This window comes from Trichophyton rubrum, assembly GCF_000151425.1.
Source record: "Trichophyton rubrum CBS 118892 genomic scaffold supercont2.2, whole genome shotgun sequence".
Classification (NCBI taxonomy): Eukaryota; Fungi; Ascomycota; class Eurotiomycetes; order Onygenales; family Arthrodermataceae; genus Trichophyton; species Trichophyton rubrum.
In genome coordinates this window covers 2,396,379-2,421,458 of record NW_003456427.1, presented here as the reverse complement: position 1 = coordinate 2,421,458, position 25,080 = coordinate 2,396,379, and the positions used below count along the sequence as shown (strand labels likewise).

General features: G+C 49.1%; 9 protein-coding genes across 10 annotated transcripts; 3 read left to right on the top strand and 6 right to left on the bottom strand.

Annotated features, from left to right (window-relative positions):
* Positions 1 to 848: 848 nt before the first annotated feature.
* Positions 849 to 6,283, top strand: TERG_02508 (uncharacterized protein; the record flags this gene model as incomplete). Its single annotated transcript, XM_047747926.1, has 6 exons — positions 849 to 3,092; positions 3,162 to 3,193; positions 3,216 to 3,549; positions 3,618 to 5,198; positions 5,263 to 5,365; positions 5,417 to 6,283. The coding sequence occupies exons 1-6, from the start codon at positions 1,306 to 1,308 to the stop codon at positions 6,281 to 6,283; spliced, it is 4,704 nt and encodes a 1,567-aa protein (XP_047603895.1). The 5' UTR covers positions 849 to 1,305.
* Positions 6,284 to 6,561: 278 nt separating this feature from the next.
* On the bottom strand, positions 6,562 to 8,374 carry TERG_02507 (uncharacterized protein; the record flags this gene model as incomplete). Its single annotated transcript, XM_003237748.2, has 1 exon — positions 6,562 to 8,374. Exon 1 carries the CDS (start codon positions 7,954 to 7,956, stop codon positions 6,562 to 6,564), a length of 1,395 nt encoding a protein of 464 aa, XP_003237796.1. The 5' UTR covers positions 7,957 to 8,374.
* Positions 8,375 to 9,392: 1,018 nt separating this feature from the next.
* On the bottom strand, positions 9,393 to 9,695 carry TERG_11860 (uncharacterized protein; the record flags this gene model as incomplete). Its single annotated transcript, XM_047750906.1, has 1 exon — positions 9,393 to 9,695. One exon carries the CDS (start codon positions 9,693 to 9,695, stop codon positions 9,393 to 9,395), a length of 303 nt encoding a protein of 100 aa, XP_047605679.1.
* A 415-nt stretch (positions 9,696 to 10,110) lies between these two features.
* Positions 10,111 to 11,685, top strand: TERG_11859 (uncharacterized protein; the record flags this gene model as incomplete). The annotated part of the gene is made up of 1 exon (XM_047750905.1): positions 10,111 to 11,685. One exon carries the CDS (start codon positions 10,111 to 10,113, stop codon positions 11,683 to 11,685), a length of 1,575 nt encoding a protein of 524 aa, XP_047605678.1.
* Positions 11,686 to 11,732: 47 nt separating this feature from the next.
* On the top strand, positions 11,733 to 12,514 carry TERG_11858 (uncharacterized protein; the record flags this gene model as incomplete). The annotated part of the gene is made up of 2 exons (XM_003237747.2): positions 11,733 to 12,166; positions 12,229 to 12,514. 2 exons carry the CDS (start codon positions 11,733 to 11,735, stop codon positions 12,512 to 12,514), a joined length of 720 nt encoding a protein of 239 aa, XP_003237795.2.
* A 630-nt stretch (positions 12,515 to 13,144) lies between these two features.
* Positions 13,145 to 15,195, bottom strand: TERG_02505 (uncharacterized protein; the record flags this gene model as incomplete). Its single annotated transcript, XM_003237746.2, has 9 exons — positions 13,145 to 13,401; positions 13,462 to 13,545; positions 13,599 to 13,629; positions 13,686 to 13,936; positions 13,993 to 14,262; positions 14,338 to 14,481; positions 14,554 to 14,707; positions 14,775 to 14,906; positions 14,980 to 15,195. 9 exons carry the CDS (start codon positions 15,193 to 15,195, stop codon positions 13,145 to 13,147), a joined length of 1,539 nt encoding a protein of 512 aa, XP_003237794.2.
* Positions 15,196 to 16,076: 881 nt separating this feature from the next.
* On the bottom strand, positions 16,077 to 17,096 carry TERG_02504 (uncharacterized protein; the record flags this gene model as incomplete). 2 transcript variants are annotated; one of them, XM_047747925.1, is made up of 3 exons in its annotated part: positions 17,018 to 17,096; positions 16,875 to 16,955; positions 16,126 to 16,734 (listed from the first exon to the last, which is right to left on the bottom strand). In XM_047747925.1, the coding sequence occupies exons 1-3, from the start codon at positions 17,081 to 17,083 to the stop codon at positions 16,126 to 16,128; spliced, it is 756 nt and encodes a 251-aa protein (XP_047603894.1). In that variant the 5' UTR covers positions 17,084 to 17,096. The 2 variants fall into 2 exon arrangements, with proteins under 2 accessions (XP_003237793.2, XP_047603894.1); XM_003237745.2 differs by lacking the exon at positions 17,018 to 17,096 and having other exon boundaries at positions 16,077 to 16,734; positions 16,875 to 16,983.
* A 1,573-nt stretch (positions 17,097 to 18,669) lies between these two features.
* On the bottom strand, positions 18,670 to 19,545 carry TERG_11857 (uncharacterized protein; the record flags this gene model as incomplete). The annotated part of the gene is made up of 1 exon (XM_047750904.1): positions 18,670 to 19,545. A coding segment is annotated over one exon (876 nt), but the record flags the coding sequence as incomplete, so codon positions are not given.
* Position 19,546: 1 nt separating this feature from the next.
* TERG_11856 (uncharacterized protein) lies at positions 19,547 to 24,936 on the bottom strand (the record flags this gene model as incomplete). The annotated part of the gene is made up of 1 exon (XM_003237743.2): positions 19,547 to 24,936. A coding segment is annotated over one exon (5,388 nt), but the record flags the coding sequence as incomplete, so codon positions are not given.
* Between the last annotated feature and the right edge of the window lie 144 nt (positions 24,937 to 25,080).

The window sequence follows — 25,080 nt, the reverse complement described above, 5'->3', positions numbered from 1 at the left end:
GCTTCTGAGCCGAATCGTATCGACTACGACAGGTTGGGCCGAAGAAAGTAAAGTGATTGGAGAGTGAGGCAGGGTTTCATCTTAACGAGTTGGCTGGTAATATTATTGGCGCAGAATACGAAAGATACGGCGACAAATTTGACATTTGCTTCATCCGAAAATTCTGGTGTAGAGTATCAACAAGCTGATCAATAATGCTTGGGAGTTTCATGGGTTTTGTATCATTGCCACCGTATCATTGCTCGGCCCCTTTTGCCTGGTCAGGTCTCATTGTGGCGTTGTCAGAGTTGAAGCCACAGCGACTGAACACCGCAGTAATGAAGTTGTTGCACAAAGGCTAGCCAGCTCACGATGGCGATAATATGATGGCCGAAAAACAGGCCCATGGGAACTGGTAGGATTAAGTCTCTCCTAAGGTGTTTCGAGTCTTGCTAACTGCGTCCACAGGGACTGTGCCTGATCCGCCAACTCTGCCTGTATTAGTTAACTAATTCCTCTGGACCGCGATGCCGGCTCACCAGCTGTGCTCTCTGCCCCTGGATGGATGAGACTTTTCATTCTAATTTCAGCTTATCCGCGTTCCGGGACTCCAGGGCCTTCACATGAGGCTGTCTGTGTTGATAACCAGCCGCGATTGTTATTATGGAGCATCCTCGATCGAAACCTCGGACAAGCAAGCCCAAGACAACATTAATCCGCCTGCCAAGTGCCAGTGAAGGAGAATCGGACCTTGTACTTGCCGACTGGCCATCAGGATCTTCACAAATTTCAGTTATGCCTGCCTGAAGCCTCTGCAGCTTAACGTCATCCTGCGTGGTGGAGTCGGTCCAACTTGAACCCCCGTCCAGATGAAGGTCTCGCCTCTCTCCTAAGAGGTACCACCCACGGAACAAAACGCACTTCTGCTACCCGAGGCGCAAGTTTTATGGAAGAGCTCCTGGTTGGCTCATCCAGGTTTGCCCAAGCTTGTAGATCAAGGCCGGGCCAGCAATCGCCCGGTAACCTTGACTCTATCATGAGTGGGTTCCAGGCCAGGTTATACATCCATTACTTGACCTTACCGGATGTCATGGCTTCTTCGCACACAAATATAAACATATGGATGTTATACTCATCGGGAGCCTCGGAATCTCCCATCAAACCCGATGCTCAGGAACTTGACTGTGTTTATGCACCGGGCGTTGTGTGGAGCATTCGCTGCTATCGCCTCTTGAGTATGAAGCTGGATACTTATAGATAACAGCACCGCAACATTGGATCTGGTCTCTCCTCAAGTCTACCTATTCACTCGTTTATCCCGCTAGAATGGCTTCCCAGCCTCCTCAGCCTCTTTCTGGCCAACCAGTTACTCAATATGAAGAATACCAAAGCGAAGTTATCACAGAGACAACAAATCGCCCCACCCCGGCTGCCGATATATACGAAATCACTCCGACCAACGATGTCATGGACGATAGATATGAACACGAACATGATGACTATGAATCGGGAGCTATGTACGAAACTGTCAGGACGTGGTCGCCTCAGTCTCGGCCTGAATTAGTTCGAATTGCCTCCGTCTTCTCGAGGGTAGATTCCCATCCCAATGTCACACCCACAACAGAGGATGGTGGCCAGCTAAATCGACGAGACACCCTTGCAGGCGTGAAGATTGGTGACCCCGTCCTTGATCCTACGAAACCCGAATTTGATTTCTACAAATGGGCCCGTATGTTCACCCATGTTATGGAGAATGAAGGCATCAAACGTAACAGAACCGGGGTCATGTTTCGAAATCTTACTGTCCTAGGTTCTGGATCTGCCGTGCAATATCAAGACACATTCCTCTCTCCATTCGCAGCCCCCTTTCGGCCTGGCGAGCTCTGTGGGAAGGGTAGGAATCCCGAGAAGGTTATATTACATGATTTCAATGGAGCAATACGCGAGGGGGAGCTTCTCATGGTTCTAGGTCGGCCCGGCAGTGGCTGCTCTACCTTTCTGAAAGCAATCTGTGGTGAACTACACGGCCTTCAGAAGAAAAAAGAGTCCATAATTCACTACAATGGCGTGTCTCAGCATACTTTCAAAAAGGAACTTCGTGGTGAAGCTGTGTATAGCGCCGAAGATGAACATCACTTCCCTCATTTAACCGTTGGACAGACCCTCGAGTTCGCTGCTGCCGCCCGTACTCCTTCTAAAAGGGTGCTCGGTGTAAGCCGTAAGGACTTTTCAACGCACCTGGCGCGGGTGATGATGTCGGTCTTTGGCCTGAGCCACACTTATAACACAAAAGTCGGCGACGATTATGTCCGTGGTGTTAGCGGTGGAGAGAGAAAACGAGTCAGTATTGCTGAAATTGCACTTTCCGGTGCTCCAATTTGCTGCTGGGACAATTCTACCAGAGGCCTTGACTCAGCTACTGCTCTTGAGTTCACCAAGGCTTTGAAGATTGGCTCTCAAGTCGGCGGCATTACTCAGTGCCTTGCAATCTACCAAGCTAGTCAGGCTATATATGACATCTTCGATAAAGTGATTGTGCTTTATGAAGGGCGCCAGATCTTCTTTGGTCCTACCAGGATTGCAAAGCAATACTTCGAAGAAATGGGATGGTACTGCCCGCCTCGACAAACAACGGCCGATTTCCTAACTTCCGTGACAAACCCCAAGGAGAGAATAGCAAAGGAGGGATACGAGAACAGAGTCCCACGCACAGCCGTTGACTTTGAACGTTACTGGAAGCAATCACAGAATAACAAGCTACTTCTCGCGAACATGGACCGATTTGAGGCTGAATACCCACCTGAAGAAGGACATCTTCAAAAGCTCCGTGAGACACATGGCCAGGCACAGGCAAAGCATACGACGTCGAAGTCCCCATACAGAATCAGCGTGCCAATGCAAGTGAAGTTATGTACAGTTCGTGCATACCAACGTCTTTGGGGAGACAAATCGTCTACAATTGCTACAAATATCAGTCAAATTATGATGGCCTTGATTATTGGTTCTCTTTTTTTTGATACCCCTCAGACAACGGATGGTTTCTTCGCAAAGGGTTCTGTCATCTTCTTCGCTATCCTTCTTAACGGCCTTATGTCAATCACTGAAATTAATGGGTATGTTCAGCCACTGTAGATCCATATATATCGTTTAAAAGACTGAAGATGCTAACATTTTTCAAACAGACTATGTAAGACTACCGATCCGATCGTTCCAAGTAATATACTAACACTCCTTAGATGCTCAACGCCCTATTGTTGTCAAACATGTGAATTTTGCATTCTATCATGCATATTCAGAGGCATTGGCAGGTATTGTGGCAGATATACCCATCAAGTTTCTCCTAGCCTTGGTATTCAATATCATCATATATTTCCTGGGAGGACTTGAGAGATCTGCAGCGAAGTTTTTCATCTTCTTCCTGTTTACTTTCATCACCATCCTTACCATGTCAGCTATATTTCGCACATTGGCAGCGGCAACCAAGACTATACCTCAAGCTCTTGCTCTGGCTGGAGTCATGATTCTTGCTCTTGTGATATATACTGGATTTGCTCTGCAGCCTTCCTATATGTTAGTTAAAATAACCCCCACAAAATCCCCCATACCTCGAGGAAACACACAAGCTAACACACGATCAGGCACCCGTGGTTCAAATGGATACTCTATATCAATCCTATAGCCTATGCCTATGAAGCATTACTCGTGAATGAAGTTCATGGCAACCGCTATAGATGTGCAACGCCCGTCCCACCATACGGCGGTGGAAAAAACTTTGCATGTGCCGTTGCTGGGGCTGTCCCCGGAGAAATGTCGGTTTCGGGAGATGCATGGGTAGAGTCCAGCTACGACTATAGCTACGCGCATATTTGGCGAAACCTAGGGATTCTTCTGGGTTTCCTAGCATTTTTCTATTTCGTTTACTTGATGGTTTCCGAACTCAACCTCTCCAGCGCCTCGTCTGCCGAATTCCTAGTTTTCCGTCGTGGACATCTTCCAAAGAGTTTCCAGGGGTCCAAGGATGAGGAGGCTGCCGCCGGCGGTGTCATGCACCCCAATGATCCAGCTCGCTTACCTCCCACTAATACTAATGGTGCAGCGGGAGAGACCGCGCCTGGTGGTTCTACCGTTGCAGTGATTCCACCGCAGAAAGATATCTTCACCTGGCGAAATGTTACCTATGATATCACCATCAAAGGAGAACCTCGTCGGCTGTTGGACAACATCTCGGGTTGGGTTCGCCCTGGCACACTTACTGCTCTTATGGGAGTTTCAGGTGCCGGGAAGACTACCCTGCTCGATGCATTAGCCCAGCGAACTACAATGGGTGTCATCACAGGAGATATGCTGGTCAACGGCAGACCATTAGACTCATCCTTCCAACGAAAAACCGGATATGTCCAGCAACAAGATCTTCATTTAGAGACAACAACTGTCCGAGAGGCACTCCGGTTTTCCGCAGATCTCCGCCAGCCTAAGTCAGTGTCGAGGAAGGAAAAATACGAATATGTTGAGGATGTGATAAAGATGCTTAGCATGGAAGATTTCAGCGAAGCTGTGGTTGGAAATCCAGGTGAAGGACTTAACGTTGAGCAGCGCAAACTTCTAACTATTGGTGTTGAGCTTGCAGCAAAGCCTCAGCTTCTGCTATTCCTTGATGAGCCAACGTCGGGACTTGATTCGCAGAGTTCCTGGTCTATCGTTACATTCCTTCGAAAGCTTGCGGACAACGGCCAGGCAGTCCTCTCCACCATCCATCAGCCTTCTGGTATCCTATTCGAGCAGTTTGACCGGTTACTCTTCCTAGCCAAGGGAGGCAGGACTGTCTATTTTGGAGATATAGGCAAGAACTCAGAAACCTTACTGAACTACTTCGAAACCCACGGAGCAGAGCCATGTGGTCCAAGTGAAAACCCAGCAGAGTATATGCTTAACATTGTCGGTGCCGGACCAAGCGGGAAGTCGAAGATTGACTGGCCAGTAGTCTGGAAAGAAAGCGAGGAGAGCCGTCATGTTCAACAAGAACTTGACCAAATCCAGTCCGAAACAAGCAAGAAGAATGAGGGTCATGGTCAATCAGCTGAAAAGGAGCCCGGCGAATTCGCCATGCCTTTTACTTCTCAGCTATATTGCGTTACCACTCGGGTATTCCAACAGTATTGGAGGACGCCTTCGTACATCTGGGGAAAATTTCTTCTCGGCCTAGCATCGGCCTTATTCATGTAAGTTACCTACATGTCTGGTAACCATAATAATTTGGCGGTACTAATACCCTGCGTGCCACAGTGGTTTCTCCTTTTTCCTACAGAATAGCTCGATGGCAGGTCTTCAGAACAGTCTGTTCTCAATATTCATGCTTACAACCATTTTCAGCTCCCTTGTCCAGCAGGTAAGATAAGAGATGCTCGTTTTCCAGGAGTCAAGGCTAACGAGACAATAGATCATGCCACGGTTCGTCACACAGCGAGACCTGTTCGAAGTCCGGGAGCGTCCCTCTCGCGCATATAGCTGGAAGGTATTCCTTCTTGCAAATATTATCGTCGAAATCCCCTATCAGATCCTCCTTGGAATAATTGCATGGGCTTCCCTTTTCTATCCCACATTTGGTGCTCATCTATCGTCCGAGAGACAGGGAATCCTGCTACTCTACTGCGTCCAATTCTTCATCTTCGCATCCACTTTTGCACAAATGATAATTGCCGGTTTACCAGATGCTGAAACAGCCGGAGGAATTGCCACAACTATGTTTGGTCTGATGGTCACTTTCAATGGTGTTCTTCAGAAGCCTAATGCCCTTCCTGGATTCTGGAGATTTATGTGGCGAGTCTCCCCTATCACATATACGGTGGGCGGCCTTGCAGCAACTTCACTGCACAATCGAGAAGTGAAATGTGCACAGAACGAGCTGGCAATTTTCGACCCTCCGACCGGAGCTACTTGTGCCCAATACCTACAGAAGTTGGTAGAAGCAGGTGCTCCAGGTAAGCTGTACAATCCAACGAGTACTACCCAATGCCAATACTGTCCGTTATCCAGCGGCGATCAATTCCTCGGAGGCTCCGAAATACACTGGAGCGACCGATGGAGGAACTTTGGAATCGGATGGGCATATATTGTCTTCAATATCTTTGCAACCGTTGCACTCTACTATCTGATCCGTGTGAGAAAGTCCTCTGGGCGGCCAAATAGGATAATCAGCGTCATTATGTATCATCTTAGCCGGGCTGGAACATATTGTCGAGCTTTCATTACTGGACGGAAAGAGAAATGCCCTAGGAAACGGGAACAGATCGGTAAGATCTATTGAGGGGACATCCTTTTCCGAAAAGCAGTCAGTATATTTCGGGACAAAATCTTTGTCCTTGTAATATTTAATAGTTCAGACCTATAAGGAGTTTAATATGCTGTTGAATTGACTAAAGCATGCGATAATGTATTCGAGAGTATTTCTTCGATAATGGTATCTGCTAAATCACCAAAACATGCTAGTTTTAATTTTTCTCAAGAGACATCAGGTCATTAGTCGTAAATGCTATCTTAGTTAAAATGTCAGAAACTTCCTGAAAAGAGCTGGATAAAAACGGCTTAAATGGCTTCTGACTCCCGCCTAAGGCCTCTTTTTCCATCCCCTCCTCGCCGCCAGAGCCAGACCGCCTCTGTAGCCCATGCTCTGGCGCTGGCATGTCGTCCAATACCTCCAGGCTTTGCTTGAACTGTAGTAGGTTTACCATCTGATGAGGTTTCTTTCTTTCCATCAACATCAATATTTGCATCCGCTCCAGCCTCAGAGAGCATACCAGCCACAACAGCCTCTCGTTCAACCACACTCCATAGTCCATTAACCAACGGGGTGTCTTGCTCACCGAACTCTCCTTTGCCAAGGCGGTAGAGCACGCGGCCCAATACTTGCCAGGCTAGACACCGCTGAGCAGGTACCGTGGAACGTGAGAGAATGGCGAGTTCTGGAATAGTATATCCTGCCGCCTCTGGATCAGCAGCATGGTGATGGAGACCCTTGGATGGTGGGATGGAGAGCGAAGTTCGGGGTGCGAGTATGGCTCCTTTAAGTGAGAAGCGGAGTGCTGCTGGGGCAATAGAAGTGGCGGTACTGGAAGGGTGGTAGGCAGATGACGGGTCGGAATCGGAGTCAGAGGATCGTAGCCATGATAAGCTAGAGGCGGAGTGAGGGGTGTCGGGAAAGTAGTGCCTTTGGAGATCTGAAAGGAACGAAGTTGATGATGGATCGAGATTTGGCATCGGCTCAGAGCGAGGCGGGGGACGAGGAAAATGGATTGGCGGCGGCGGCTGGGAGGCCGGATGTAACCCAGGAGGCGGATTTGACGGTGGGAGGTCATCTGGATGGGTAAATGTCTGTTCCCGTTCGTCGTCTTTAACTTCTTCTACCGTAGCCTGGCGAGGAGTTGGCATGTCGAACGAAACTGACTTCTTCGGCTTTTCATCCGGCATATCAGAAGAGCTCGGTTCTAGTTGTTTAGGTATCTCTCGTTCCTTGCCTTGTGTTTCCTGGCGATCTTCTTCGATGTTTGCCCTTCTTAGCAGTCTTTCAATGAGTGATGCAGGCAAGGAAGCCGTAAGCTCTGCCCGTTCAGCATTGATTTCGGCCTCCGACATAGCCTCTATCCTTCGCCTGTTTTCTTCATCAATAGCCCTTTTCTCATCGGCTTCCGTATTATCTTTTACCGCGGGTTTGTCATTTTCAGTGCCTGCGCTTGCACCTTCACGCTGCCGTTTGAAGGCAGATACCTTGTTGCGTTTGCGATGTGCCGGGAAGCCGGTTGAGGTAAGGGTTGACTTGGGAGTCGGGGCAGAGGGAGGAGTAGGCGCGGAAGGTGTACGTTCTTGTATATCGCTAACGAAGCTGCTGAGAGATGGAATAGAAGCTGTTGGAGCTGTTGCCGGAGCTGTTGCGTCCTCGTCGTCTGAGAGGTCAATATGAAACCTCTCACCTCGAAATGCCATGGCCGAAGTCACCAAAACAAGTCGCAATCAAAGGCAAATCAGAGTTTCCTCCCTTGTCAGCAATCTGCTGTACGAGCGACACGACAACGTGGTGGCGTATCGACGCTGGCTAATTGATGTAAGTGTAAGTGTCAGCGTTAGCGAAAAGGCGAAGATTTTCTCTCTTTCTGTCCCGCCAGTCTGGGCCAAGCACGGGACCTGCGGCTTAAAACTCTAAGTCCCAATCAGGACTAGCGCCTAGCGGACGGACCTGCAGCCGCTAATCCGAAAGAGGACTAGCGCAAGGATATGCACGAGGTCCGGACGCTAAACCTGATCGGGACATGGGGAAACTCTTCTTCTTCTGACGACAAACATTCAACAACATCGAAGAACAAACAGCGACGGGGAGGATTGGAACAGAGGACAGAGAGGCTGAGAAGCCGACGAGGAAGGACGGTGTGTGGTGGGGGCGCGAGGTAGGTCCGGCGCCTAGCTGGTTTGACGGTGGAACTTCTCCGTCATCCGGTCTAGGCGAAGCCAATGGAGTGTACAGGGGAGAGAATGAGGTAAAAAGAGAGCGACAGCGAGAGCGAGGAGCGGAGTGAAGAAAACAGCTCCGGCGAGTGAATAAAGCAGTCTGTATCGAAATCTGAAACTAACTGTTGCATATATATAGCTGTCGAATATGATGCGTCATCTAGAAGACCTGTCTCTGAATGGATGGTATCCCCCCTGGTCGGTCGGTACACACTGCAGAACACCAACCACACAGCTAGTTAGTCACGCCAGGTGACAGTCGACAGCGAGGATCTGTGCTAGGCCACGACGGAATTCACCGACTGCATTGAGCGGACCACAAAGCCAGCAGCTCCCTTGTCTATCCCCACGGGCTCTACTCTTGTCTATTGCCGCCGGTCTTTGACACTTCTGTCGATGGCCGTCTAGATATTAAGGGTGACAGGCCGGCGTCTCCTTAGTCATCAGGGATTGCGCCTGTTATGCGCTAGCCACTAGTTCCTCGCGCCGCCTCCACAGCATTCTTATCAAGGTCTTCGGCTTCTCGATCCTCCCCTTGCTCGAACTGCCAGCTTGTGGCCGCCAAGCTCCCCATGTCCCAGCGCCGGACACAGAGTTATGTAACCTCTGCTGCTCTGGTTCCGCCTAAACTATCTGGAGAAAAAGCTCATCAGTCAAGGCAGGTCGAGTCAAGCCGGTCAGTCACCTGCTGTCCCTGCTGATACCGCTCGCTGCAGCCGTGGCTCCGTAAGTAAGCCCGCTTCCCGGGCGCTGCTCCGTACGATGTATACGCTGGATACGACAAACTGCCCGAATATTGAAACTGGACTGGATGGACTGAGGGAAGAGTGAGAGGATGTGTAATTAGCGATTTGCCCGTCCCCCTTCCCCCCCATTCACGTCCATTTCTTTGCTTTGCCTTTTTCTCCATCCATTGATCATTCGCGTAAGCCTTGCCTGCCCGTCGCCTGCCTCTTGCTTTCTTTTAATCTCCTGATCCCTTTTTTTTTTCTTCCTCTTCCTCTTCCCTCCTCCTTTCTCTTTCTCTTTCTCCTTCTTTCATTCCCCCCGTTTTCGCCTTTCCTCATCCTCTTCGTCTTCACCGGCAACGTAATATACTCACTCCCCTTTTTAACTCTTCTAGCTATCCCCCAGCTATCGATCCACGCCACACCACACCACACCAAACTTGAAGCTCGAATTTTCGTCAGAGCCAACGTGCTTGTTTCACCATCCCCCATCTCAACTCGCTATCCCTCCTTATCGTCAACTTTTTGCATCGCCAACGCAGTCACTTTTTTTCCTTCCCCTTGCCACCTATTTTTTTGGCCCTTTCTGCGATCCGCATCAACAAAACAGCCAACCACGCAACTAGGCCATCTTCTCACTCCGTTCGTTACTTTCTCTTTCAACGAACAACGCACACATAAAAGGTGTTCTTTTTTTTTCTCTCTTCCTTTCCTGGACATCCTCACCTCAACACCGACAACAGCACACCGACACCGCGACTTCTCACGCCTGTGTCCTAGCTGTCGAGAAGCAGCCAAAAAGGAAATAGAGGGAGCCCATACCAGGTTTATATTTAAATAGCAGCAGCGTACTTTTTCTTTTCCTTGTCGAGAGCTCGCTTTTCTTGAGAGTCAGGATGTCTGGATAATGGACCCGACCTCCTCGCCATCGCTGACTTCACTCTCTGAATGCGAGAGTATCGCGATCCCGTCAACATTCCAATCCCAGGCCGGATCAAAATCCAAATCCAACCCCGAACCCCAAGCTCCCGCCGCGGACTCCGGAGTGTCTCTGGCCAGCGGCTGCGGCACAGTCACCGTCACTGCCGGCACCACCAGCACCGCGATGGACGAGAGGAAGCCTGCCGTCCCTGAAGACGCCAGCAAGAAAAGTGGCAAAGAAAGCCGCCGCAACAGCAGAGCACCAGCCACAAATACAGACACCAGCCGCATGCTTAGTCAGCAAGAACCGCCCTCGGCAGCGGCAGCAGCCACAGGGCCGAAGCAGAAGCGAGTCCGCAAGCGCAAGGACGACGAGGAGAAAGCGAAGCCGAAGCGCGAGCGAAACTCGACGGGGGATAAGGCCGTTGCAGGAGCAGCCGGCGGAGCAACAACAGCAGGCAAGGACGGCGGCGAGCCGAAGCCAAGGAGGCAGCGGAACAGCAATGTCAAGCCGCAGGACGGTGCTGATGCATCGCGCAAGAAGGCCAAGTTGGAGCATACAGCCGATGAAACCACTCCCTCTGTGACACCGCGCCAGGCAAAGATCACAGACATGGTTTCCATGACTTCGACTGCGACGGCACATCAGCCACAGCTCTCGCAGCAGCAGCAGCAACATCAGTTTAGCCAGCACCCTCCGCAGACATTCTCTGCACAACCATCTCCATCACCCGCATACTCGATGCAGCGGAGTCTTTCACAGCACTCTCCACAGCCTTCACCACATCACCCAGCCTCCTATCCGCAGCGAAACGGCGCCTACGAAGCTGGTGGCACTGCCGGCTCGCCCTATGCCTACAATAACAATAGCAGCGGCACCACTACCAACAACACTCACCATGCACCTCCTCCTCCACCTCCCCAACAAGCTCAACCTGTTTCCCTCCCACGCTCGAGCGGACAGAACTATGACCCTATCCGGTCAGCTATCGAGAGCAGCTCATCAGTTTCTACTCCGGCTGTACCCACAGCGAAGCCCGCACCAGCTCCCCAGGGAAGCGCATCCTTTAGTCCACCACCAAATACAGTGACTCCTCCACCTCGTCCGGCCACTACTCCATTCAGAGCTAGCGCTTCCCCAGCTATTTCCAGCATTATCGATCCTCCAGCTGCCAACTCTACACCTGCTATCTCCATTCCGCCTCCTGTCACCACTACATCCGACAACAAGCCCACCCTTTCACCCACCCAGAACCCTGCTAACGGAGCTACCGAATCCTTCAAACCATCAGCACAGCCTCTCGCACACTCCAAATCACAAGACTCGAACGCAATGGATATTGACTCGAAGCCAGCGAGCTCAAAGCCTGGCCCCAAAAAGAATACTGCATCATCTACAGGAAACCCTTCCTCGGGTGCCTTATCCCCCAAGCCCGCTTCGTCTCGCAACAAGGAACCTCCACGACCTCTGCCTTCCACTGGATCGGCTGCTTTCTATTGCTCTCTCGCGGCGACACTAGCTCATCATCCGACACCAAATACTTACCAAATATCATTCTAAACATTCCTATCAAGGGAAAATCAAATTTGGTGATAAATTTTGCTCGGATGGCAGAGGAACAATACGGCTTTGATGCTCTACATCCACGCATTGCAGCCCAAAAAGAACGTCGTGCACGTCTGGCGGCTGCCAGTGCCGTTTTGGAGAAATCCGAACGAGCTGGCCGCGGGGAAAGCGGTGCCGAAGACGATCTTTCTCTCGACGTGGATCGTGATAGTGACGGCGATGGCGATGTTAACATGTCTGGCATGGGCACTCACACACCAAACGGCACTGGAACTGAGGAAGCTACCGCCGCCTCCAATCCCAATGGTGAAGTAAAAAAGACTCGTCGACGCAAAATCGAGGAATACGATCGTGACGACCCCTTTGTTGATGACAGCGAGTTAATCTGGGAAGAGCAGGCAGCAGCTTGCAAAGACGGATTTTTTGTTTACTCCGGGCTTCTAGTTCAGGAGGGCGACAAGGTTTCTGTTGAGAAGTACGCCCTCTCCCTCTTCTACTTGGCCCCTAACTCACAATACTAATAATTATTCTTTATAGAGCCGATGGAACTACCAAACGAGGTCGTGGCCGACGTGGTGGCGCAAGTGGCACCACCCATGGAAACTCTGGTACATCATCTCGCGGTCGTGGTGGACACGCCGGTAGCAGTTCAACCACGAACCACCCCAACGGCGATGGTGCTACAGCTGGTAAATCAGGGACTGGCCGCGGCGGCGCCAGAAAACCGCGAATCACCAAAGCCGACCGAATTCAGATGGAGAAAGAAAAAGTCGAGAGAGAAAAGATGGCCATTGGCCTCTCTGGGAAAGCCGCTGCAAAGTAAGGCTTCTTCCTTGTTTATTCAATTCATATCGTTTTCTGGTAAAAACGTGCGAGTATATTATGATGTGGACCACAAACTGTATGGTGTAACTCGATGCTTTTCCTTCCATTTACCTCTCTTTCCAACTTCCCTTCTTTTCCCTGTTATTCTTTTTGTTTGGCGTTGAAAAGGATGGAGCTTGCGCATGGCATTGGCTTTTATTGTCAGGAATGGAAACGGCATGGGGATGGTGATTCGGTTTTGCAACTTCACGCATTCCTCCTCGCATACCTTCTCACACCCAACACCCGTCCTGATTTGGGAGGTCATGGTTCGTTTTCTTACGACCTTTCACCACCTCCATTATTTCGACTCATTGCTTTGATCATGTATAGCGTCCTTGTCTGCTGTTTAAACAGTTAAATGGTTGCCTTCGTTCAGCTTTTCTTATTACCTATTTTCTGCGTTTACTTACATCATTTAACTGCGTTCCCTTGTACTTCAATGCAAAAAAAAAAAAAAAAAAAAAAAAAAAAAAAAAAAAAACGAAACAAGTAATTGGTACTCTAAAAGCAATGTCTCATTTGCCCTAATCTAAGTTAAGTCCATCCGACTGAATCCTGCTCAAATTATACCCAGCACAACACCGAATCATGTGGTATATTTGAAGTTCACTTGTTTAAAGTCCGATTTATCCATGAACTGGTCTATATGGTTCTCTACCGAAACTCCTTCACAAGTAGCTGACACACGAGCTCTGCTAGCCCGTTTGTTCATCCATGCGGCTAGAATCCAATACACCCCCATGAGCAGTATACAGGAACAATAGCAAACAAGCATTGCGATAAACCCGCCTGTGTATGCAGGAGCCTGACTATCACGAAATGTTTGAGGTCCGATCAAATTCCCTGGTAGTCAGGGGTTAGTAACGAAGCATGTTAATTATTCGACCCAGGAACAGAACGTACCAACTGCATAACCTATGTATAAGATTGAATATTGGACATTCTTCTTCGTGTGGCCTGCCGTATTTGCTTGAGCGAGAGATATGCCTTGACATACATTAGCCGGGTGTATCCATATAGAAGGTATGGTTCAAACCTACCAACAACATAAGGGCCAAAATAGGTATACAGCTTTGAAATGTTAGTATTTATCACAGATTCATATTGAGTTCCAAGCATTGACTCACAAAGTACAGTCCAATTATTTGAGCAGGGATGTCCGTTCTCTTCAGAGTGTAAACGATTAAAGATCCAATAACGGGAACTGAAGCAGCAAGCATAGTGACAAGGCACCGTCTATTCGCCCATCTAGCAGCAAGACTAGAGAAGATAAAAGCCGAAAGCGTTGACATCACACCAGTAGGCATGTTTAATAGGGACGCTTGGATAGGTGAAAATCCTAAATTTTTTATTAGGATTCCACCAAACGTGATGAGGCCTGTACAGATGTTAGATTCGATCCCTCCAACTGGTGAGTATAAAACGGGGATATACCTCCGTTAGGAATATTAATTGCAACGTTGAATAGGAAAATAATCCATGTCTTTGGGTCGAGAACAGCTTCAGTAACTTGGTTCCATTTCCATCTTTTGTTGACGATTCCAGTTTTGTTCTCGGCCAAGCGCTTGACTGCGTGGTATTTCTCTTCATCTGTCAAGAAACGGGCATCCATTGGGGAATTCGGGAGAAATATAAAGGCAAATATCGACCACGCCATTGAAACAGATCCTAGGTAACCTATTCGTATCATTGTATACGTAAATACTGCAGCAAACGGAGCGTCACTTACCTACAATAAGAGGTACTGCCACAGCCTCAATGATGCAGGGGAAGGGATACGGCCAACAGTATATGAGAGGAATCCGTTAATGACAGAACTGAAAGCAGAGAAAACAATGGCATTTCTCGGCGGTTGTTCTCTCTTTTTGTAGAAACCCGCAATCAGTAGTGATATCCCTGGCACAATGATAGCTTCTAGGAACCCTGCCCATACATATTATAGAATATTAGCGTACTCATTAACTTCCACACGTTATGTATGAATTGAAGCCAAACCCATGATGAATCTTAATGCAAGTAGGCTTTGCCCTCCAGTGCACGTTGGTAGAAGGAGGGTAACGGCTGACCATCCAATGGAGCAAACGCAAAGATACTTGGCAGACGGAAATCGATGTACTAGATATGATGACGGCCACATGCCTGCAATAGCCTTTGTGTATGTCATAATCCATCAGCCTAGGTACATCTGTACACGAATTGTAGGAAATGTAACTCACCCCGATTGGGAGAATAGATCCTGCCCAGGCATACGTCTGGCCCTTCAAGCCCAGATCTTCTCTTAGTCCATAAAGGGCCGCTGTTCCCAGTGCCACTTTATCAACTGCCCCAAGTGTAGCAGTAAGAAGGAGCTATAAGGATGTGTCAGTAATTATTTAGGGGTTTTTCATCATTATGTCAGACAGGTAATTTTGGACGACTAACCATAGGAAGAACGATCCAATCGATCTTCCTGACTATAGCTCTCTCGGCCTCGGGAGTCAAGGGTGGGTATTCAACGGCCTGTGTGAGGTAGATAGCTGCTCGATCTACCATATCGTCTTCCAGCCCAGGAGACAAATCTGACGCTATTGTATTAGACTGGACGAAGTTCTTCTCATTGCTATCCCCGTTGCCGCAATATTTCTGTTTGCGTGCCATCTTAGGAGAATTTTTGACGCACTTTCTGTCAAGAGTACTCCGTATAAAGTTGGAAGGCTTTGATAACCAAGGGACAGAAAAATATCAGTCGACGCTCTCAAAATGGACTAAATTCACGCCAGGAGCCCATGGCACGGTGAAAGGGTATAAAAGGGTATTTGAGTGAAGGAACATAGTGAATAACTATATAGTTAGCTATTCTCTACGGATCTGCGTAAACTATCGCACCTCAAAAAGTGCAAGAATGAGTTTTTCTGCATATTATTCTTCCCCTGACCTGAGTGGGATGGCACCGGCTAGTCCAAATTTTTTCGTACATGGCCGTGGCTTGACAACATCAACAGCCCGCAAGGGAGCGCCCCGTATATTGGAGGCCCTTGCGACGCATTTAGCACATATGCATGTGCTCACATCTCCATTTTCCGTGTTGATCGTAGGCCGCCGGCTGCAGTGACATGACATGCTCCATCAATTAAGCTTGAGATGTCAGTGGAAGCAAGCCGAAGCCTGGGTATCCTTGTCAGCGAAGGAGCCGTGGCACACGGAAACGGCGCTTGCGGGCCGCCAACGCACTCAGGGGTGGTGGAATGGGGATAGGCGAACCTACACATCGGCAGACATGCTGCAGACTCAGACTGGTTCATAATCCGTCCCACGCCCAATCCAAAAAGGTACAATGGCAGCGGAAAGAAAAGGAAAATCGGGTAAATGCAAAAAATCAAAGTATTTCAACCAAGAAAAAAATGCAGCAGTTACATGATTAAGCGAGTAAATATCAACAGGGGGAAGCAAAACGTACACACACTGTCACAATATGGAAACCAGCTATTCAACATCCAGAAATCCCCACCCCCCTGCCCCTACCCAGTGTATAATTACTCCGTATAGTGGAAAACAATTTCTATCATCTTTCTTTCGCTTCGTCGGTTTTCATGCCAGACTGATCCCACGCCCTTCACGTCCCCAGTCGTTTCCTCGAGGATGATCAAGATCCCTGGCTCGATATGCAGATTCTACGGCCAGTCTTGCCCGGCGGATATTGCCTAGATTGCGAGAGTTTTGAATGTTCTGCAGCCTCTCAAGTATAAATCGGCGATGTTCCTCGTTATCAATATTAACGCTGCCAACGACAAAGAGCGGCCAAAGAAGGGTCGCTGTGTCAGGCAGAGTCGATATTATCGCAATGATATCTGTGACCAATTTCTCCTTCCAGGCAAGCGTAGAAGACTCGACCATGGCCAGCGGCCCTGGGCTGGGGGGTGCTTGGGTTGTATTCGTATTAAAGGCTATGGGGTATCGAGCAAATAGACCCACACTTACAGGGCTCAGGATTGATGAGTTGCGTGGAGTCCCAAGGCGCTGTCGCAGGTAGAGAAGAGCAGTCAACCTCTTGACTTCTGCAACGCGCAGCAAGTCGTCTCGGTCCTTCGCATACGATGGGAGAGTCTGTTGGACACTTTGGAGCTCGAGCTCCAGATTGTTACGAGCATTGTTGAAGTACGAGAGCTCTGAGATCGAGAGAGGTCGACTTTTTGACATCTTTTCATATGTGCACGAACATTTGTTAGGAGGTTGAAACAGACGGATTCAAACGTGAATCCTTCATTTTTTTCTTTTATAGCCTTTTTTTTTTTTTTTTTTTTTTTTTTTCCATTTTTTACTCGGAAATGAACACTCACCTTAGACTTCTCGGTAGCGAGATTTGAGATCTTGCTAATTAGGCTCATTAGCCCGCGAGAGCAGCCCATAAGCATATCAATCTTCCAGGATGGTAAGCGAGAGGTTTTGAGGAAAAAAAGAAGAAAGAAACTTGGCCGCGCACCTCCTCTAAATCGTCATCTGCTAGCCATGCGTTTTCTAGGGTCTCTGCTTCCGAGCTATCTTCCATAGCTGTTCGTCCCATAATGTCATGCGCAACAAAGTACATAACGAAGAACTGCTTCAGCATATGGCCTTCTGCCGTCTTCAGGGGAAGCAGGTTTAGGAGCTGCATACCGCCGCGAAGGTGCGTTTTCCATGATGGCGTGCATCCGTCTGATATCTAGATAGTGGCAGAAAGGAAGAAAAAGCCGCGATTAAGATTATTGCATGCAGGAAGTTGGATCATCTACTTTTCATAAAGAAGTAATGAAAGGTGAAGATTGAAAGAAAAAAAAAGTTGAGATAGTGAAAGAAGGGAGCAAGGAAAGAAAATGGAAGCATACATCATGAAAGCAGAGCATCAGGACCGTTGCAACGGCGCCAAAGCTTGGTTTACGTTCGTTAATTTCCTTTTGGAGACCGGCAAGAGCGCGCTGTTTATAGATATAGGCTTCTTTCTCGAATTTAGCGTTTCCGAGTCGATAGAACTGGTTCGCCGCGATAGCGAGCAGGGTATTGCGAAGTGGTGCATGCGACAGAGCGAGCGGAGTGATCAGAGACAGGTACGGATTATAGAACGGGCTCAGCGAGCAGTTAGGCCCAATACCCTCAATAAAGTAGTCCAGCAGATAGCGTTCAGTCTGGGAGAAGGATGTCAGTGGGTGGCCCGGCGGAGCTCGCAGGCTCGGGACAAAGGGGCATGCCCGTCTTCCCGCCCCGTTTAACTGGGTTAAACTTTCGGGTTCTTCCAGCGGCCGGTCTTGCGAGCTACCAAAGTCCCAGTAGGTTGTGTTGAGAACAGCCAGCGACCAGCATACTGGGCGATGGGAACCGCCTGGAAGTTCCGCTCAATATTTTTCCTGTCAGACTCTGGTTTGGCACCTGTCTCGTGAATATTAGTCTGCCTGCTCGAGGATCAGTAGCGATAGCTACCAGAATAAATGTTTTGAGAGCAAAGAAACAGGAGGAGTCCAATATGAGTCACCTTCACGGCCGAACCGAATCCCTCTCTGCAATGCATCTTCTTTCCAAAGCAGCTTTAGCCCCCGGACGCAGTCGAGATTCAGCCGTACGCATCGACTGCAGCGCGGTTTTTCCTCCGTACATTGCACATGCTTCTCTGCGGCCAACCAACAAATCAACCCCGAGATTTCCAGTCAGCATTAACACGATCATCAAAGCCACAAAAAAGAGGAGTACAGAGGAGATACAGGGAATCCCTCCCATGGCGGGAGGGAGGCTGCATCTCCGTTGATGCATGAAAGGGGGGGGTTTTCGTATGGACTGTACCCTTGCATGTCCAGCAGCCCGTCCGACGTCGATTATCGGGCTGCTTGCGCTGTCGCCGGGTCATTGAGACGTCGCACGCGGTCTGCCGAGCAAAAGAGACGTAGCTTGCATTCCAGCCATGAAAATAGCGAGAAGCCCGCCTGTCGAGGAAAAATGTGAATGCGAGGTCGTTTTCTTCTTGCTGCGAAAGTTCGATGTCGTTGCTTTTGCGTATCGATTGATGACTAAGCACATGGAAAGGAGGTTGAAATCTGAAGGTGAGGACGAGATGTATATATTTTGGAGGCTGTAGGTATGTATGTATATATAACGTGGCTAAAGGCACTATTCTACATCTACAACACTGGTGTCCCCGGACTGTATCCTCCAGATCTTCCACCGGGCATCTTCGATGACTTCTTGCTTGAGCCATCTGCTCATCGACATGGAAACGCCGTCCTTGTCATGGCTACCACCGACGTCATTGCTGCTATTCTTTGCACCGTCGATCCATGCAAAGAGCAGCCGTAGCTGCCAGAGCCTATCTCGAACCACCTCTTCACTCACTCCATGGCTAGCTGCTGCAGAGATGAGGTTACGCATAGTCCTGTTGAGAACGAGCCTTGTATCGACAGAGGTAGGTCGCAGCCAGGATGGTGGACTAGTCCTGGTTCGCTTCTTTCCACAGGAGAGTAACTTCAGAGATTCATGGAATGGAATCTGCGGCAATACAGCCATTCGCTCAGACATATCCAGCGACGAAAATGCCGGGAGATCGAATATGAAATCCCAGATGTGACGTGGTGGCATGCGAGCTTGGCCGGGGCCCTTGTCGCTAGGCTGCAACGAGGCATGTAGACTTGCAGGAGGCATTGCGTAGAAAGGTCGCGTGTTTCTCGGAATGGCTGCTGGTGGCGGAATGTCCTGGGCATCGCTAAGTCCAGCAATCGTGGTAGAGAAGACTGATCGCTCCGAATCATTATGGTTGGCTCGCCTTCGCAAGTAGATTGACTGGTCGCCATCCCGGAACTTATTCCTTAAGCTCTCATTACTGGCAAAGTCCAGCGTGATGGTCCAGTGATCAGCACTGGCGATCTTTATTGAAGATACCTCGTCCAACTCTGGGAGAAGGCACGGGGCGGTAGCCGTTTTCACCTCCCCCGTCCTAAGCATCAATGACACTGGAATCGTGACGGGCCGGCGCGTATCGATATCCCTGGGTATCAAACATCGAGGTTCAGCCGCCAGAACCCATAGATGACGGAATGCCTGGAGGTGGCAGTTGTTGTCGAGGACGCTGGTCGGAAAAATTGGGTATAACGAGCAGAGAAGGGAGGCAACAGCGATATTGGAGGTTCCAAGGGTGTAGGTACCTCCACCTAGGAAGAGCATACCCAGCGCCATATGAGTTGCCATATGGCTTCCGTAGTGAGTATCACCATCAACGCGTCCATGCAAAGAGCGTAGCCGGCGTAGTGTCACTAGATCACCGGACCCAGCCATAACTGCCGCAGCCGAAAGTGCAACGATATCTTGACAATTTCGTACGGAATTCTGTGTTAATTTGGCGTCATAATTCAAAGCCGATATTCGGCAAATCCTTATGAACTGGTCGAGATGTGCAACAAGAAGGTCTCGTGCTTCTATGGACCCGGACCCTGCAAATCGAAGACCCAAAGCAAAGCAAAGCCCAGCCACAATATTGAAGTAAGGCATATCGTCGGTGGTAAGTCGTCTGATGGCTGACAAACGGTATTTGTGCCGGTAGAATGAGGGTAGGCTTCTATGTATCCATTTCTGGCTGGCTTTGATGGAATCCCACATGATAAGATGCCTTGCTAGTGTTCGAAGAAGGAAGATATCAGGGCGAACATAGTCGAATTGGACTTCGGTATCCGGTATATCAATCTTCTGGGCCAAAGCTTTATCATTCGTCTTCATGAAAATTATTGCAATCGCAACTGTGGCTCCTGCTGCTGCTTTGTCGAGAATATGGACTAAATTAACCTCCTTCGTGCCCACTGCCAATGCAAGCAATCTCTCAACGATTCGCATATCCTGGAGGCCTCTAAGATCGCTTCCCTTTCCTAAGTTAACGAATCCTAACGCAAACCCGGCAGCAAGTCGGTACCCTTCATATCGCAAGGGCTCCTGGGAAACAGAAGTCTCTTCTTCTTCCATGTGTTCGATTTCGGAAAGCATCACTTCGCTCATGCGGCGATGTTGGGAATTGCAGTAGAGTAGCCCTATACCCATTATGCCAGTAGTCTGTGTCAAGGGTGATAGGTTGAGCTCGGCTGCGCCAGGTGGTAGCATTCGCGTGACATGGACAGAGAGTAGACGAGTGATCAGAGTATCCATTGTTCCTAGATAGGATACGGATAACCCCAGAAGTAGGCCAATAGAGGTCATGGTATGCTTAGGGGTCAAGTACTTGAAAGCTACCCATTTAGCAAGGGTTTTCAAATGTCCATTGAGCCCCAAAGCCAATAAAAACCCTGCATGTCTGTTAGTGAGCTCATTTGGTTTATTATAGAGTATCCACGAGGTATCAATCCCCTTGGCGGATTTCGAGATTGCTAGCCCAGTGGAAACTCCGTTGTGGAAAAAAGCCCAGCATGCCTTTTCTTCCACAAAAGCTGATCTATCGGCGCTTATTGTAACATTTGATGGCTTCATAATACATTGCAGTGAGAAAGATGGGATTGGTAACTTTTCCGTGAGCAGGGGTACACGCCCGTCGAAACAAAGCATAGCTCGTCCCGCAGGAATGGACAACGTCCTCAGCGTCACTAGCTGGACGAGCTCTTTTTGTGCTTCCAAAAGATCAGACTCAGACCAGTCGGGCTCGGGTGTACATTCTGCAGTTGGAGCTTTCATCTGATTAAGAATCCTTGCAGCCTCAAAATAGCGTCTATCATCACGAAATATCAGTTTAGTGATCCAGTGACGGTCAGCTTCTGCAGAAATCTCGAACGAATTGGTCGAGCTACCGTCAAGAACTGAATTTCCGATACTTCGGACATCTCTATGGGCATCATGAGGCTGGATGAACTGGGAGCGAGAAGCTGGGAGTTGGGGAGTCTCGCTAGATGTAGAAAGAAACAAGTCTTCTCTATCCACAAGCTCGAGTAGCGAGGAGCCCCAGGAAAGCGGGGGATCCCCCTGGCAGTCGAAAATGGCTTGGTGTAAGGGGGTGCTAATGCCGTCTGGAAGAGTGTCAATCAAAGAAGATGTGATTCCCCAGCGAAGTAATAGGACCACTCGTTCAGGAGCAGATTGCTTATTTCTAACTTCGGAAAGGAACCCGGTAAGGGCCAAAGTTCTAGGGGTTAAATTCACTGCTTGGTCCCAGATCTTGCCACTTCCAGGCGCGATAGTCGAGCTAGATACGACGTCCATTAGCGTTAGGAATGAAGACGGGGTACGCTGAAGAGTATCCTCAACAAAGCTGAAGATAGATGGAGGCGTGAAGGGCTCTGTGGGCATGTCTAGCCCGGTGATGCGGGTATCTTCAAATGCCCACCCATCAATACTGGCAGTTTCTGTGCCGTAGTAGCTACCCTCTTTCCAGGTCCAGGAATCCCAGCCTAACCATCCGCCTATTTGAGCAAGCACAGGAAGTAAGAGCCCCTTTTCAGAACGGGAGTTGTCGGTGTTGGCAACTGATAGCTTAAGCTCCTCACGAAGGAGGTGTATTCCTACTAGGATGGTACCAAGGGCCGTCCTTCGTGTACCTTGGTCTCGCGAAATAGCAATGGGAAGATAACCATCTCCGCCAGTAGCAGCCTCACCCTGCGGTGATGAGAGAAAATCACGGGCAAGCTGTGCGCACCGAGTGATATATGTATTCTTGTCGTTTGGTTGGCCTTCTGCTTTGTGGTCGTCAACCGTCCGGTGACTTTGAGTTCTCTCCACTAGATTTTTGATATGTTCTTCTCGTATCCAGTCCCAGGCTGTGGTTGACATCCATGATGCGCAGATACCAGCTGAACCTGATTCTTGGTCAACCATACTGTGCCAATCTGTCAAGTCAATTGAGCTTCCAGTGCTGGATCGCACTAGGGCCGACCTCTTTTTCTTCTTCGGCAGAACTTTAGGCTCCGTAGTAACATCGTCAATAAAATAAACTGCCATTGAGAAGAGAATGACCACCAAAGCGGTCCACTCCAAATTTTCTTCCCTCACATCCCTTGCACGAAGCCACCTGAGAGCTTGCCACCACCCGATATGGACCCCATCCCCAGCCCTTTCGGCATGTCGTAAAACATATCGACAAAGAGACAGAATTCTTCTCACAAGAGAGTTAGACGGCTGAAGCTGGATCTGTATTCTGTGCTTTCTATTCTGCTCATCGGTGATATCTACCTTTCCGCCGGCAGTTGACTGGGTGAGACGACGCATATTTAGAGGCGTCTTGCAGAGCACCCGTCCAAGTCCTCCTTCACGGAGATTTGACGGAGTTAACTCCATGGATATATTGGACGGCTCATGTAGAAACATACTATCTGGGAGTTCCACCCTCACCAGTGTGCTCCATGGGGCTTGGAGCGTTAGTTCCCCTCTACCATCACTAGTAGAGGAAAGTACAAGCATTCGAGAAACGCCGCTGTCAACCAATTTGCAGCAGTCTAGAACGTTTGAACCGTGGCGAACATTGAGTGCGCGAACTTTGTATGTTGAGATATCATTGTCCCCTTTTTCATACTGCCGAGCTTGAGAACCCAAATTCTGCGCACTTAGGGTTACAACAATCAAGTCTTTTGAGTTTCGATTGAGGATGCAAACTGCTAGGGGTATTGATTCGGGGTCTTCTAATGTAGATTCATCAGATGAAGCCAGAGTGAAAACTTCAAAGGGACAGGTTTTCTGGCTGTATGGGAGAGCGTTGGTTGATATAATGCCTGAAGGCACACTCGCTATCTTCGAAAGGATAACTTCACGAGGGAGATTGGACACAGTTTCCTTAATTCCCATACTTTCAAACCCGTCGAAATCACCACCGTTATTTAGACTTTCCAGAAGCTTATCAACAGGCGCGTCAAGAAAACTACTGCCATTGCTGTAGACAGACGCGGTTCCTGGAGGGAGAGAGCCCCTTCGGTTAAAGCTCTGACTAAGGCGAAGGCCAGTACCTCCAAATGACTCCCCCCTTCGGGACCCGCCGTGGAAGGAGGATTTGAGTTGGCTTCCGGCAAGATCAGAGAATGTTGACCTATCATTATTTGCCATTAGGTCACTACGGGCAAGTAGAGAGCTCACTCTTCTTGACGCTTTAGATGTCACACCAACATCTTCAAACTCCTGTCCAAGGTGTGAAGCAAGGTCTGCAGCTCCCTCCTGTTTACCTTCAAGATTGAGCTGCTGAGACGCGTTACGCCCGTGTCCCGGCCCTCCAAAGCTTTCCCTAAAACTCGATGGCCCTGGGCCAACGGGCGTTGACGTGCCGGTAGTAATATCAAAGTGGGAACTTCGCCGTTTTGAGCGAGTACTTGATGACTTTCTCCGCTGATTCTGGGAAGATATAGGGGATTCCCTGGGTCTATATTTTGCAACCCATATATTGTGCAACCCTGACTTCGGGTTTAATGTAACTAGTAATATCAGAGGAGAGGCGCCTTTTGTGGGCACCCCCAAGGGTATTTCACTAGTAGGGGATACATAAAGAAGCTCCTCAGTTTGGCTTAAAATGTCAGTTCGCTTGTGTAATTCATTATCATCATGAGGAGAGGAAGAGACTGCCACGAGTCCCATTTCTGAATGAGGGTCAAGAAGAGAGAATAGTCGTGGTGCAGAGTCATCCTTTTCAGTCTTGAGAAGGTATTTTGAAGGCTGAGACGGAGAAAACGCTAGCAGTGGCCGGTTTCCTGTTCCACTGGAGAGCCTGAACGATGCAGCAGAGTGTCTCGACGTGGGATGCATAGGCTGGGAAGAAACAAAGGAGTTCGGAGGAGCTGGTGGAACAGGCGCTTCATGTTTCTCAGGCAGTTTCCGTTGGAATAGTAGTCCGTTTGGGGTGGGCCATATCGAGTCAAGCTCAAACGGCAGTGGAACGACATGGCTATCACCCGAAATGAAGAATATGTGAACTTGGGACTTTAGCACTACAACAAGTGCTCTAGAAGATTCACTAGTATTTTCATTTTCAAGGGTCCCCAGTCCCGGTACACTGCTAGAATCCGTTTGGTCCTGGATGACCACCTTTTTGCGTATCTTTCCGTTCAGATGGCTTTGGTTGCTTGTGACAGAAGCAGTCGTATGTCCCTGGTCACCGGCCTGGGCCGCTGTGCCATTTTCTAGCCCGGTCTCGGTCCTAGTCTGCTTTGCAGCGTTCGACTTCCCCGCCGGAAAATAGGTAAAAAGAGCTTCCACGATGCTCTCCCCTTCCACTTCAAAATTGAAGGACCTCTTAACGATCCCGCCGCGCGACCAGACAACACACTTGTCCGTGTAGAGAAGCTCTTCCTCTATTATCCCGCCATTTTCATTTTCTGAATTATAGCATCGCCAGTTATAGGTATCCTCAGGCGCATCTGCAGGCAGTATTGACTCTGCAACCAGGTATCCGAAAGCTGAAGGTTTGTGCAGGCCCAGAGATGTGATAGCAGCCATGCTTCTTAACCACGGAAAAATGGCTTTGAAGCCACCCTCAGTTCTATGCACATATCCGTACAGCGGAGATACTAGTATAAGGAAGAGAGTGCGGTATCCGGCTATAATTTTGCTTGAGAGGCAGTCTTGGTGGTGATGATGATG